The sequence below is a fragment of the Schistocerca gregaria genome, chromosome X, assembly GCF_023897955.1.
Source record: "Schistocerca gregaria isolate iqSchGreg1 chromosome X, iqSchGreg1.2, whole genome shotgun sequence".
NCBI lineage: Eukaryota > Metazoa > Arthropoda > Insecta > Orthoptera > Acrididae > Schistocerca > Schistocerca gregaria.
Window position 1 is genome coordinate 477551069 of NC_064931.1, and position 15918 is coordinate 477566986.

The following is a 15918-nucleotide window of genomic DNA, read 5'->3' on the forward strand; positions in this document are numbered from 1 at the left end:
AGCTCCGGATCGGGGTGGACCGTAGTATGGCAGCAGAAGTGGACCACCCGTGATTTTAAAGGAGAGAACTGAAACCTGAGTGAGAGGGTCCATGGAGAGGCACACCATATAGCTCCCTGGAGCTGCCGCTCTACAGAGGCCATCGAAGAGGAACTAACCCAAATGCAAAAATCATCCACATACAGAGCAGAGGTGACCAAAGAACCGACGGACGCCACGAGTCCATCTATAGCAATGAGGAAAAGATGTACACTCAATATGGAACCTTGTGGGATGCTATTCTCCTGGGTCGGTGGAGAACAAGGAACAGTACCAACTCGAGCCCTGAACGACCGATGGAACAGTAACTAGCGGATAAAAATCAGGAGTGGGCCAAGAAGACCCCTCTCATGAAGTGTAAGTAAGATGTGCTGGCACCAAGCCATGTCATAGGCCTTGTGAAGGTCGAAAAATACTGCAACCAAATGGCGGCACTGGAAAAAAGCTTGCCGAACTGCGGATTCCAAGCGAAGTAAATGATCGAAGCCTCTTGGAAGCCACACAGGTAAGGGCACAACATATCCCAAGATTCGAGGACCCAATGAGGCCAACGGGCTACCACCCGTTCAAGCAGCTTGCAAACAACATTTGTCAGACTAATTGGATGATAGCTTTCGACAAACAGGAGGTTCTTACCAGACTTAAGGACAGGAACCACGATGCTATCCCTCCATTGAGAAATACGACTAAACACCTGGAGAAGATGTTGCCGTTGTGGAGCACTGAGATGCTAAAGCAGTTGGTAGTGAATGGAGTCTGGGCCAGGAGCTGTATTATGAGAAGAAGAAAGTGCAGAAAGAAGTTCCCATTCCGTAAAAGGTTCATTGTAAGATTCTGATTGACAAGGGGTAAAACATAAGGCAGAAGCTTCAGCCCACTCTTTCTGGTGAAGGAAAGCAGTCGGATAGGAGGCTGATGCTGTTGCAAAATGGGTCGCAAGATGTTCCACGAGAATCAATGGGTCTGTGCAAAGGCCATCCGGGAGGTAAAGGCCTAGGAGGGTGCACTGTCTATGGCAACCTTGGAGAAAGTGAAGTGTAGCCCACACCTGTGACATAGGAACAGGAGAACCATGGGAAAAAACAAAGTGTTCCCAACACATCCATTTGCTCTGTGTGATTAAGTAATGGGCTTTAGCATGAAAGCGTTTAAAGGTAATAAGGTTGGCAACGGATGGGTGCCTCTTAAGGCGTTGCAAAGCTCGACAGAGATCATGGATGGCAATGGCAATGGCTGTACTCCACCACGGGACTTGCTGGTGGCGAAATGGTCCAGATCAGCGTGGGATAGCAAGGCTAGCAGCGCGAAGAATCGCGTCAGACCCGTCATATAGTACATCATCAATACAACCCAACAAAGAGGGAGAAAAAAAAAACGACCTGTGCAGTATATAGAGGCCAATCAGCACGTGGAAAGACCATTGAGGTAACTTGTCCATCGGGGAGCGGGAAGGGAGCGAGAGAATCAACGGGAAATGGTCACTATCACAAAGGTCATCGTGTGGTGACCAGTGTAATGAAGGGAAGTGGGAGGAAAGAGAAAGAGAAAAATCACTGGCAGAAAAAGTACGATGACTGGCACTGAAATGAGTAGGGGAGCCATCATTAAGAAGGCACAGGTTGTGCTCTGCAAGACTATGAGAAGACCCCGACTAGATGGAAATGCACTGCCCCACAAGGGATGATGAGCATTAAAATCCCCGAGATGGAGGAAGTTGCTGAAGAAGGGCAGTGAAGGCAGCAGGTGTAAGAATCCTGTGAGGAGGGAGATAAAGATTGCAAACCGTGACCTCATAGTCCAGGTGGACCCTAACAGCAACCACTTCCAATGTAGTTTGAAGAGTAATCCACGTGCTAGCAACGTCCATACGGACCAACGTACAAACGCCACCAGAGGCCTGCAGGGGGCCAACCCGATTTCGACAGAAAACACAGAACCCATAGAGGGTCAGTGAATGGTCATCAGTAAAATGAGATTCCTGTAGAATCACACAAGCTGCAGAGTAAAATGAAATAAGGTATTTCAACTCCAGAAGGTGATAGTAATATCCATTACAATTCCATTGGACAACCAGAGAACAATGATTCAAATGGGGGGTGAAGTGGCTAAAGCCAGTTATGCCGCCGAGTCACCAACTGTCACCGACAAGGATGGAGCGACATCCACGAACAACAGGTTGCTAAGGTGGAGATGGGACCTCTGGCGATACCAGAGGCCCCTTGTCCCGCGACTTATGTTTCTTCTTTTCTGTTTGAGATCGAGGAAGACTGTGTGACAAAAAGGAGCCAGCTGCATTAAGATCTGGAACAGAAAGATATCGGGCGACCTGGGGGCCCACAGACCGTGGTTCTCGTGGTCGTTGTGTGGCAGCAGACCTTTGGCCTGGAAGGTGTAGGGAAGGGGGATCCTGGGAGGGGTGCCCTTGACCGGCAGATGCCGGGGGGAGCGGCGCCCACAGGGGAGGGTGTGGGAGCCGCAGCAGAGAGGGGGGGGGAGAGGAGAGGGATTCGGGACTGCAGTAAGGAAGGGGTGAAGATATAACTAAAGCATAGCTAGACATCATGGGCACAGGATGAAGACGTGCATACTTCTTACGAGCTTCAGTGTACATTAGACGATTAAGGGACTTATACTCCTGTATCTTCTCTTCCTTCTTATAAACTGGGCAATCTGGTGAATGTGGATGACAATTAACACACACAGGAGGGGGAACACAGGAACTCCCGTCATGGAGAGGACGTCCACAGTCACCACAGAGAGGGGCCTGCGAACAGTGGGAAGACGTGTCCAAAACGCAAACACTTAAAACATCTCATAGGTGGTGGGATGTACAGCTTCACGTCACATCGATAAACCATAATCTTGACCTTCTCAGGGAGGGTATCCCCTTCAAAGGCCAGGATAAAGGCACCAGTATCAATGTGATTGTCCTTCGGAACCTTTTGAACATGCCGAGAAAAGAGAACACTCCGCCGTCCGAGATTGTCCCGAAGTTCCTCATCAGTTTTAAGGATGAGGTCCATGTGAAAAATTACACCTTGAACCATATTGAAAGGCTGGTGGGGGATAATGGACACAGGGATTGTGCCAAGATGGTTACAGACACGAAGGGCCACAGACTGGGCAGCTGAAGCAGTTTTGATCAACAACGAACCTGACCGTATCTTACTCAGAGAGTCCACTTTGGCAAACTTGTCTTCAATGTGTTCCACAAAAAATAAAGTTTCGGTATTTGTGTAAATATCCCCATCAGTCCTGGTGCAAACCAGATAACAGGGGAAAGGTTTTGCCCCTAGCTGATGTGCCTGACCCTCCTCCCAGAGGTGGCCATGGAAGGGAAGGCCGAAGGGGCAGAAGCAGCAGCAATAAAAGGATAATTTCCATGCATAGAGACAGCCATAGAAGAATGGCCAGAGTTCTGGACCCAAACGCGTTTCATTCACATAGCATCCACCCTGATACCACCCACTCCAACCAGGGACCCTCCCACCATGGGTGCCACCCAGCCAGGGCAAGGGCAGTTTGGCTGAGAGCTGCGATGCTCCAGAATGGCAAGCAACTGCTCCTAGGCATACATGGGGAGCCAATAGCTCAGGTATCAGAAGTGCGATCTCTATGATGTCAGGGGGCTCAGCCAGCTGGGTACATAACAGACCAACCACACGGACTGGCAACACATGCTGGTGACCAAGTAAGGTGGAGGAGGCTGTGGGGGGGAGGAAGAGTGGAAGGAAGGGGAGAGAGGAATCCACACTGTAGATGCTACTCCTTCTCCAAATAGCTCTCACTACAGAGAGAAAATTTAGAAGTGAATTATAATAATCTTTCCCATCTGAGGAGAATGCTGGGGCCTTGCAGCCACCAGCAGAAGAAAGTTTAATTCAATTGATGTGTGAACCTTCTGGCACAGTAACACCTGCACCATGGCACCACCCAGCCATGGCAACGACTACCTGGCCAGTAAACCATTGCCCAGAACCTCCATGTCCTAGCCATGATGTGCATATACCCCTTGGCTTACATGACATGAACAGTGCAATCCCTGCATGGTCAGGGGACTACAATCACACAGGTATTTGATGACCATGCCCCTCCCCCAATGGCTACCATACTGGGTTTTTGGCTTAGTACCTTTGCGAGAAAGTAAGGGTGCAAGGAAAGAAGGCACAAGAGGTGGAATATAAGCTGCACTGGGTGACCTTCCCTGCATGATACACACTTCTAGCAGTAGCAAGCCAAATCCAATAATGGAACCATAGTCATGAATGTAGTCATTTAGAATGCCAGAAGGGAATAAAAGGAGTGTCCAAAATCACAAACCATATCCAAGAACATTCGGTACTAAGATGACAAACCAATGGAAAGGCAGAGAGGAGGAAAGAATAATAGAAAGATAGACCTACAACGAAAGGAAAACTGCTGCAAGGGGTGGGCTCCATGGTGGCCAACCATTTATTCACAAGACATGTGAACCCTGCGGGGGTTTTTCTCTTTAGAAGATGGTGCAGTCTGGTGAACAGGGGGAACAGTGCTTCCTGCGGTTGACACACGCTGGCAGCGGGGCATATGGAATGTCTATGTGAAACTGATATCCACAATCCTCACAGATAGGGCTGGCATTACAATGTGAAGAAACATGCCCAAATCTCATGTATATGAAGCACCGCATGGGAGGGGAAATTTAGGGTTTCACATTGCATCAATACATGAGGACCTTGACCTTTTCAGCCAACAAGTCACCTTTACAGGCCAAGATGAAGACCCAGTATCAACCCTATTGTTCTTTGGTGCCCCTGGACACAATGGACAAAATGCACATGGCATCATTCCAAACTGGCACATAACTTTCCAGTCCTTAATACGAAGTCGTGGTGTAAGATGATACCATGTACTATATTGAGACTGTTATGCAGGGTTATAGTTCCAGGAATGTCAGGGGAAGTGGGAGAGGGGATGAGGATCCTAAATTGTAAACCTAACCAGAGCAAGATCAGCACCAAGAAGACCATCAAATGTGGATAGGCAGAGGGGGAGGGGGCAATAGCTTAACACAAAGTCATCACCCTCCGTAACAACCTCTTTTCGTATCGTGCAATGACATCCCAGATACGTGACATTGGCAGCCATCAGATAACTGAAATAGACAGTACACAGGGGAAGACATTACCACAGTTAACCACTCTGAAGAGGACCAGAGGAAGTTAGTCCATGTGTCCGCAACTTACTTGTTTAAATGTTTTATAATGACACACCCTAATAACCACAATTATTTTATTCAAAATGGCCAACACATTAATGAGAATGCCATATTAAAAAGCAGCCACCACTAACTTCACATCTAGGAAATAAGAACTTTTAGATACTGTTGCCAGCTGGTAAAAAAGTACAGAAAAATCAATCAAAATCCTAACAAAAACATCGCTGCAAAGTTAACTTCCAAATGGACACCTCTGAAAATAAAAGCTCTGCTCGCGGTCTGAACTTAATGAGCCCCAGCAATTTATTTTGGTCTATACCAAAGCATAAGGTCTGAATTCTTGAAATTAATTACCGAAGCTCCCAGTACAGGTCAACTTCCATTTACTAGGCCTAATAACTCCTTAAAGGTAAAATATTAGTAGCAATGCAGTTCCTGTTGATCATGTAAACGGTGTTCTCAGGTGTAGATAGCATCACACAAGCACCTGAAAAGGGTAGCTCCAAAGCAGTGTCCAACACACAACAGAAGAAGAAGAAGAAGAAGAAGAAGATGATGATAGATATATGCTGAATATGAGCCACAGGGATATCTCTGCAACCCAACCAAACATGAAATTATCCAAAGACCGTAACAGATTCTACAAGACAAGCTCCATATTCCGACTAATTACTATTTAGTAGATAAGGATTGTTATACTCTAGCATCTCATTGTGAGATCACCAAGCAGAAAATTTAGTATAGACTAATCTCTTGTACTAAACCAATATTCACGGTCCTAAAGTCAGCTTCAAATTCAGATTATGGTTATAAGTATCATACTGTGGCACTCAACAACATAAAGCATGTGTGGTGATGCCTTTGGTAATAATACTATAATTTAACACAAAGCACACAAAAAATGAAGCTGCTACTTAGTTATTCACTGAGGAGTGTGCTTCATTGGATTGATTGTGTCACCATGCTGACTGGAATAGTTTGACCTATTACATGCTGGCATGTCATTAGTGTTTCTGTTGGCTGTATGCAGGAGTCAAATGCTCGTTGGGTAAGGCAAGTGATATCAATGTATCTGACTATTGCTAGATTGTGTGCATCTGACCTACTAGACACTATCTCTGAGGTTGTGCAGTTACTACTGTGCAAAAACACACCACTGGATTAAGGGCATACCATGAGCTGCTCACTGCTGCGAAATAGTGCCACTTACCATGGGTATGAAGATGACGGAGGTTGCATCTGACTCACGAATTCTGACAGCAGCTAGACTGGCATATTTGCAGTTGCCAACACAATGGTGGGAGCACGTAAAAGTTAAGTAGTAGAACCCTCTTGCATTTTTTTGTAGTTTATGTAAGATACACTTCTACACCCAATCTAAGATGATGCATCCTACCAACAGGGCAAACAATTCAGGCATCTTCAAGTGTGGAATATGTACACGGTATGAAAAAGAGCAGCTGACACCTCTAGCTATGTTTCTTGTTAATGAATAATAGGGGAACCAAATGTCCAATCATATCCACCTGTTTGTTTGTCTACAGCACTCCACATGCAGCATGTACCCCTCAGTGAGACAATGCACTACCCCACCTCCAATTTATCAGAATGGTCAAATGAACACTAAACAGACGTGGGACTTTTTTTTTATGGCATCCCAGGTCACCTAATGTCTCTCACTGTGATCATCTGGGGTGTCATCTAGCAAGATATACACATTGAAATCTGTCCTGTCTCCATTCATTGTGGACAACAGTTGAGCGAGATAGCTGTCAACACTTTTGTGGACACCATGTCACAATGCCACTACATCAGTGAAAGGGGGTGCTGAAGATCTCTTGTGCAGGTGTATAGTTAGTTCACAACAACAACCAATGATAGCATCTGCTTGGTCACGCCTTCTAGGCCTAGTCTGCTCATGGTTGTTACAGCAGTCTATTACATCAGATGGAAGTTAATAGTACACAATGTTTGTGGACATTAACATGCTCTTTTATTTATTTTCATTGCGATTTTTGTTTCTCTATGCAGCATGTTCATTTTATACTATCAGCTATTGGAAATTGGCATTGAGGTATGTGTATAGAGAGATGACAACTGTACTGTTCCTGCAAACTAAGTTGACATTCAGTGTGATGGCTGATAGGAGTGACCATAAAGACATTACCCATTCACAGTCGTTCCCATTTTCAATGCACTAAGTGTCAACTTACTTTGTACAAATAGTACCCCAACACAATGTTATTGCTTTCCATGTTCCATTGATAAACACTGTTATTCTGCTGTAATTCAGTTACTGAGGTATGTATACAAGAAGCAGTGAGTAGCATATAATTATGAGAGTTAAATGCATCCTACTTTCTATCCCAGTTTATAGTGTCTTTGCCACCTGTCAGTTTGGTTTGTGTCACAATCAGCCCTCTTCAATAAAGTTTCCACATCCCAATGGTCACTCTCCTGAAGCAAAAGGAAATATTTTATAGGTCACAAAGTGGCCACTCCTATCTCTCTCTCAACCTCAGACTAACTCCCCATATCTCTATCTTTATCTCTCTCTTTCCAGGCTGTCAGGCCTATTATTTTATTAACTCATTCATGTTTGTACATTATAGGTTAGAAGATTGAGCAGAAATCTGTGATTCCCTATAATGATACACAATTACTCAGATGGACACAATAATACATAATTTGCCCTGAAACTTGCAAGCTGAAACTATTTGGCTTGATGTTTTTATTAGGTGCTATTGTGCCGTGCTGTACATAAAATCTTTGATTTATAATACGAGACTTCACTTTTTAACAAAGATTTAAATCTGTATCACTCTGGTAATCACCCTAACACAATCGTTTGGAACGTAATTTTGCAGTTCTGTTTTTTTTCTGTCATATAGAAAATCCTTAATTATTACCAAGTTACACAACAAAAACATAATGCATGAATCCAATGAATGTCAGTAATGGGGCAATACGTATAAACACTACCCCTTTTGCTCTTTATAGTTCTTTTATCACTAAGGCTCTACAAAATCACAAAAGAGCTATGACTGGACAGCAGCAGGCCCTCATCACTGAAACATCAATCATACAGCAATTTTAATAGAGTATAGCACTCTTTTTGCATGTTGTTCTAACATACTTTTGATGTGTTAAGCCTTTCAATTGTGAATATATTCATACAAAAATTAGTAATTGAAATGGTCTGGTTTAAATGTACTTCATAGCTACATATTATAGTAGGGAGTTCACATGCTACGGCTGCGTGAGTACACACAAAGGTAACGCATCTGCCACCTCAAAGGCCATCCCTGTATCTAAATCAATTATAGTATGGCCTGAACAAGATATTACAGCTGTTCCACAAATGGTAAAAAGGGGGGGTACTGGTTTTGGAAACTCGACTTAAAGAAATGTGTGTAAAAGTTCACATTATACTGACAATGTTTTAGTAACTTCCACACTACATCAAAACTGTAGACAGTACATCACAAAACGACAGTTTGCACATTACAGACGAAAACATGGTTTTCAGTGCTGGCTCGGGACTTTTTCAGCGCTGAGTAAAGTTTTATCAAGGATGGTATTTCCTCATACATCAACTGTCGTCACACTAATCAAAACCGAATTCTCATATTAGGGCAAACAGTCTCATTCCTGAAGTCAGTTCTACGAGACATACATTACAAAGAATAAATCTATTACGAAATTTGATAAGGTATGAAGATACATTTGAACAACAAGGACAAGAAACTGGTGGAGCACAAGTTGTATCAAACGGAGCTTGTACAATACATCCAAAAGTGATTAAGAAAACACGTAAGGAATTTTCGAAGTTCGTTTGTTAAAACACTTTCGCGTATCATTAAATGAAGTAGTTTAATTACTGACAGTTGGATTCTAAATGAAAACAATAAAAAAGGCAACGTCCTAACGGCAGTGGGATGTTATTTCTGCTCATCAAAATACACTGGACACCACAGATAGCTAGAGTTCTTATGGCCCCTAATTACACAGGCTAAGTAAAAGCAAGCAAATATATATCTCTAACGACTTTCAAAATATCGGCACACCATAAACGTTACCAGACGTAAAATAGTTGCTTACCAATTTCGTTGCCCTGTAGGGCCCAGAAATTTTAGGTCCCTCCATACTTGACAATCACTCACTATCAATAAAATCACTGTATTTATGTCACAAATATTGTTTTTTGCATCACACTCCTTGTAAACCTAAATTTGAATTTCGAAAGCCGTGTATCACAACATCACACTTGCGTGCCATTGGTGGATGACAATTCACATGCCAAAGTACATCATTGCCGAAGAGAAACCACATGAGCGCTGCTAGCAATGAAAATATCCAGCAATGAATTTATCGTTTCGGTTATCTGTACGTAGTCAGTCATCTCGCCACCAAAACGCCGAGTGCCCTAACCATAATACGATACGATAACTGCAAGTTGAGAGAGTCAACAACTTTGTTATGATCACTTTACTTAGCAAGACTCATTTAAAGAGTCGCTAAGTGTCACAGACTCACAGCCAGACAAACGATGTGTACATTTTTCCCCAGTTGTGTACAGTATCATCAGCATTAGCGGCACGAGAGCCTTTCGTGAGCCTTAGCCTTCTGCAGAAGGCTAATCCATTCTTTCTTATTTAGTGCCGAACCCACCCAATTCTGAGTTCCAATTTTCCTTATGTCCTCTCCGACACCTTCCTCTCACCTAACCTATGGTCTTCCAACCCTCCTGGTTGCTTCAGGCATTGCAGTGAATGTCTTCTTAATCATTCGGTCATTAGCTCTTAGTTCACATCCTCACGATTCTCAAGCAACTGACAGTGTCAAGTTCATTACCAGTCCAGTCGTGGTTAAATAGGCCAAACAGCGGAAAGTTCTGAAGAAGTTTTCTAGACAAGCTTCACATATCCCTTCGAGGATGCCGTATCAGAATTTTCGAAGTCCCACCAAAATTTCGCTCTAGAAATGGGTCAAAAACGGAAAAAAACTCGAAAAAGTGGGGCTTTCTTTATTTTTTGCTTATAACTCCGAAATGACGCAATTTTAGGCAAAATAAAGACGATAATATTTCACACAAAATAGATCTCAGAGAAACTTTTTTCGTCAGACTATCCGTATGACGTGTAGCATGTATTGAATTTAGCGCATCTTAAAAGAAATTCGATCTGCTGAGCCGGATTTTGATTTAAAAACCATCTATTTGCTGGAGTGGCTCGGCTATTACTCCACATTTTGGGGCTTAACAAAAAAAGCTTTCAGCCAATCGACGGAACCTAGTATGTAGTATGCATAAGCTGGGACTGCGAGAGACTGTTCTAACCCTTCCTGAGAGGCAAAAGAGTGAATAAGGATGGTCAACAATATGTCAGATTGAACCGGTACCTGACTTGGTTGAAGCAGATGTTAGTACCTCATCAAACACATTAAGGTCCAGTACAGCAATCCAAAACAGGTAGGAAAACGAAAAAAATAATGAGGTCCATATGTCAGAGAAGTTGATGGTGGTATGCAGCAAATTTTCAACTATCTCAGTGAAAAAATGAGAAGTCTCAGTTTTCCCTTCAGCACATCCATGGCGACTACCTTCCTGATGTCAAGACTGTGAAAGCTGAACTATTTAAAAAGTATGCAAGTGATACGGTGACCCCTTCATCTGCGAAGAAATCAATTGTTTTTTTCTGTGTTTTTTGAAAAAAAACTGCACTGTTCTTACAGATAGTTGGTATCAGTCAAAATGCCACTCCAGAGGAAGAATGTTAGTGCGTGGTTGTTGAAGGTATTCGATTGCTGATTCACTGCACTGCACATTGAAATATCCTTTTCTGGACCAGTTTTTTTGCCAGTGAATGCAGTCCTCGTCACTGATACTGTCCAAAAAAATTTTACTCGGCTAGTGATGAATAAATAGGAGACCAAAAGTATGGCCATAGGACACAATATGGGGGCAGCTGTCAGACCCAACTCATTTTTGTTACCACTGCAAGTTGGCCTGGCTACATTCATCTACAGGGTGAACATTAATAAAACTGACAAACTGCAGGAATGGGTCCCTGGCTGGAAAGAGAGGAAAAAAAGATCGTATGAACATGTGCCCAGAAATGGATGGCATGTGTGTAACGTCCCAGGAGACAGTGCAGAGCTGCATCTAATCCACATGGTAACACGTTTTAAGTGGGACGCAATGCATGCATTCACACATCTCATCATTGATTGCCACACACTTTCACACATTCCAGCTTCTCTCTAAATAGTGTCACAGGCATTGTGAACACACTGTTGAAGGGCCTCCACATTAGGAACTGGTTCAGCATACACAACGCTTTTCAAATACTCCCCCCCCCCCCAGAGGTTAACATTCAGGAGATTTAAGTCCAGTGATCTAGCAGGCCATGCTACAGGGCCTCTGCGTCCAATCCCACATCTGAGGAAGATGCTGTTGAGCTGCTGGCCAACTGTAATGCAGAAGTGGGGTGGTGTTCCATCAGGCAGAAAGATATAACCTGTCGTATTGCCCAAGGCACATTCTAAAGCAGCCCATGCAGAGTATTCTGCAGAAAGTCCAGATATGATCCTCCATTGAGGGGTTGTGGAATAATGACCGAGCCAAGTACGTTCTTGCCAAGAATACCTGGCCATACATCCACGCTGAACTGATGCTCCTGAGATGCTTCAGCCATTCCCCGAGGATTGTCTGTAGCCCACAGATGACAATAATGCCAGATCTGATAAAGATTGCTTCATAGGGAAAGAGGACTTGACAGAAATCCCATAATTGTGATGGTATGGTGCAAAAACCATCGACAAAATGCTTCCCATAGAGAGAAATTTGCTGCTGGTAATCTTGGCACTTGTTGTAGGTGATAGGGATAGTACCAGTTGCCGTGCACGATACACATAATGGTACTTTGGCTTACACCATGTTGATGGGTCACTTGTCTGGAGTTGGTAAGAGGGTTTGTCTCTTTATCCTGTAGAACCTAGTCTTCCAAATCAGGAGTACACACAGTCCGCTGCCTCCCTGCACCTTCGTCTGCCTGAAAGGATCCACAGTCACGTAAACGCCCAAAAAGAGCTTGAAATGTTGTGTGATATGGTTGGTGTCTGTGAGGGACTTGTATTGGAAAAGCTGTGCTGCCTCTCGATCGTTTCCATCTTCCTGACGATACACAAACACGATCTCGGCTTGTTCCTGTCATGAATATCGGACCAATCTGCTGCTTATGGTATGCTGCGTCGATCACACAGCGTGCAATACAAGAAGACACACAGCATTTGGTCTGAGGAACTTTCATTTGTCAGCGCCATCTGCTGTGGCAATGATGCATTTCCAGACATATGCTCCTATGCTCTTTTTTCCTTCATTTCCAGTCTGGAATCCGTCTTTGTAGTTTGTCGGTTTTATTAATGTTCACCCTGTAAAAGATGTATGACTCTCAGAAATTAGTTGGTCTGCTGTCTGCTTTAGGATGGAGTGCCTCCTACATAGAAGAAGTGCCTCTTGAGGTGTTAGCAATGACGGCAAAGAAATTATAATTTGATCCATCTATGTCATTTCAAATTGTCTCCCGAAATGCTGACTACAAAACCCAGTCTCTTGCTGGAAACAACAGTTTCCACGTAATGAGGGGAATCCGCTCTGTAGCACACCACATGAAGGTAAGCCATATTTCCCATTTTTGTTATTATAATTTCCCATTATGAAATTCATGATCTCATTATTGTAACAAACACTGTACATTGCTTTCAACTCTAATTATTTACCTATTGTGTGGTATGAACCGAAGAGTAGTCATGTATTATCTTACTTAGCTGTAACGTATCTACACTCCTGGAAATTGAAATAAGAACACCGTGAATTCATTGTCCCAGGAAGGGGAAACTTTATTGACACATTCCTGGGGTCAGATACATCACATGATCACACTGACAGAACCACAGGCACATAGACACAGGCAACAGTGCATGCACAATGTCGGCACTAGTACAGTGTATATCCACCTTTCGCAGCAATGCAGGCTGCTATTCTCCCATAGAGACACTCGTAGAGATGCTGGATGTAGTCCTGTGGAACGGCTTGCCATGCCATTTCCACCTGGCGCCTCAGTTGGACCAGCGTTCGTGCTGGACGTGCAGACCGCGTGAGACGACGCTTCATCCAGTCCCAAACATGCTCAATGGGGGACAGATCCGGAGATCTTGCTGGCCAGGGTAGTTGACTTACACCTTCTAGAGCACGTTGGGTGGCACGGGATACATGCGGACGTGCATTGTCCTGTTGGAACAGCAAGTTCCCTTGCCGGTCTAGGAATGGTAGAACGATAGGTTCTATGACAGTTTGGATGTACCGTGCACTATTCAGTGTCCCCTCGACGATCACCAGAGGTGTACGGCCAGTGTAGGAGATCGCTCCCCACACCATGATGCCAGGTGTTGGCCCTGTGTGCCTCGGTCGTATGCAGTCCTGATTGTGGCGCTCACCTGCACGACGCCAAACACGCATATGACCATCATTGGCACCAAGGCAGAAGCGACTCTCATCGCTGAAGACGACACGTCTCCATTCGTCCCTCCATTCACGCTTGTCGCGACACCACTGGAGGCGTGCTGCACGATGTTGGGGCGTGAGCGGAAGACGGCCTAACGGTGTGCGGGACCGTAGCCCAGCTTCATGGAGACGGTTGCGAATGGTCCTCGCCGATACCCCAGGAGCAACAGTGTCCCTAATTTGCTGGGAAGTGGCGGTGCGGTCCCCTACGGCACTGCGTGGGATCCTACGGTCTTGGCGTGCATCCGTGCGTCGCTGCGGTCCGGTCCCAGGTCGACGGGCACGTGCACCTTCCGCCGACCACTGGCGACAACATCGATGTACTGTGGAGACCTCACGCCCCACGTGTTGAGCAATTCGGCGGTACGTCCACCCAGCCTCCCGCATGCCCACTATACGCCCTCGACAAAAACTTTCAACTGCACATACGGTTCACGTCCACGCTGTCGCGGCATGCTACCAGTGTTAAAGACTGCGATGGAACTCCGTATGCCACGGCAAACTGGCTGACACTGACGGCGGCAGTGCACAAATGCTGCGCAGCTAGCGCCATTCGACGGCCAACACCGCGGTTCCTGGTGTGTCCGCTGTGCCGTGCGTGTGATGATTCCTTGTACAGCCCTCTCGCAGTGTCCGGAGCAAGTATGGTGGGTCTGACACACCGGTGTCAATGTGTTCTTTTTTCCATTTCCAGGAGTGTATGTTTATTCTCACTTTGCTGAAGAATCAAGTGGCGTACAAAGCGTGAAGAGAATGGAATTTCTTTAAAAATTTAATATGAATAATATAATATTATGATAATTATTATTGTTGTTTCCAAATGCGAACCAAAGCATAATTATTATGTCATTTACATAAGTTATTTGAACAGCTTTTAATTGTAAGAGTGATGAAAGCTTTCATTTTGACTATAGAATGAACATCATAGCACGTTGCGAGATGAGAAATTGGGTTTGGTTATTCTGCCTAAAATCATGCCAGCTTGAGAGCTGAGAAATTGGGTTTTGGTGGTAGCGCCTGAAATCATGCCAGCTTCAACGGGCACTACACGCCAAATAGTTGATCTGACGAAAAAAAGACCAATTTGTGGGAAATTTTGAGCTCTTTATATTCGTATCTAGTCAACTTTACCGATTATTGCACAATTTCCAAGTTAATAGCGTAAAACCCAAAAATTTCCATTTTTCGCCTTCTTCCCAATTTTGATCCACTTCTGAGCCACAATTTAGCGTCATTTTGAAAATTCGGATCCAGCACTCTGGAAAACAGATAAAAAGCTTGTCAAAAAAATTCTACAAAACTGTCCTCTAAGAATCACCATTTTGCTGGACTATATATACAGAGTGTCAAAGGAGGGATGGTCGATATTTAGGGATATAACAGGAGGATTGTTTGAAGCAAAAAAGTATAGTAAACATGCGCTCCAAAGTGCCTACCATACCTTAAGAGCAATGAGCACTCGCCATCTTCGATATTGTGAAACAAATCTTTTCTACTCCAAGATTAATTTAACAATAATATTAGGCTGTTGTTCTTGCAGGTTCAGAAGCTGCGAAGATGTAAACGTCGACCACCTTTTGAGTATAAAACGAAAACATATTGAAGTCGAATGGAGTACAGCAGCAGTTGGAAATGAAATGAAGTACCATGCTTCTTGACAGATCATAGGGGAACGATGAGGGAGACCTGCATCACCGTACTGGGCAAGGTCCTAACGGAGGTGGTTTGCCGTTGCCTTCCTCCTACCATAATGAGGATGAAAGATGACGATGAAGACTACACAAAACACCCAGTAATCTTGGGGCAGGTGAAAATCTTTGACCCCGCCAGGGATCGAACCCAGGACCCCATGCTCGGAATACGAGGACACTGCGGACACAGCAGCAATTACTCCACGATTATTGCGGCAGATTGCTCGTGTTTCGAAATACAGCCACCAGGGAGCATTGGTGGAAGGCAAGTGAGTCACTAAGTGTAACTAAGTTGAACTTTTTGTGGCATGCCAGAAGTTATGGCTCTCAAGTGACGCCCCTGAAAACTGGATGTTTCAAGCGAAACTGAAGTGCCACTGCATTATGCCAATAGCTATGGTGTCACATTAATTTCATGTGTGAACCAG

At 44.4% G+C, this 15918-nt stretch overlaps 1 protein-coding gene across 1 annotated transcript in view; it reads right to left on the reverse strand.

Annotated features, from left to right (window-relative positions):
* Positions 1-9606, reverse strand: part of LOC126298731 (DEP domain-containing protein 1A-like) — a 108684-nt gene extending 99078 nt beyond the window's left edge. The window contains exon 1 of the mRNA XM_049990171.1: positions 9338-9606. Coding sequence (XP_049846128.1) covers positions 9338-9382 — 45 coding nt within the window. The 5' untranslated portion in view covers positions 9383-9606. The remainder of the gene's footprint in view (positions 1-9337) is intronic.
* Positions 9607-15918: the final 6312 nt, after the last annotated feature.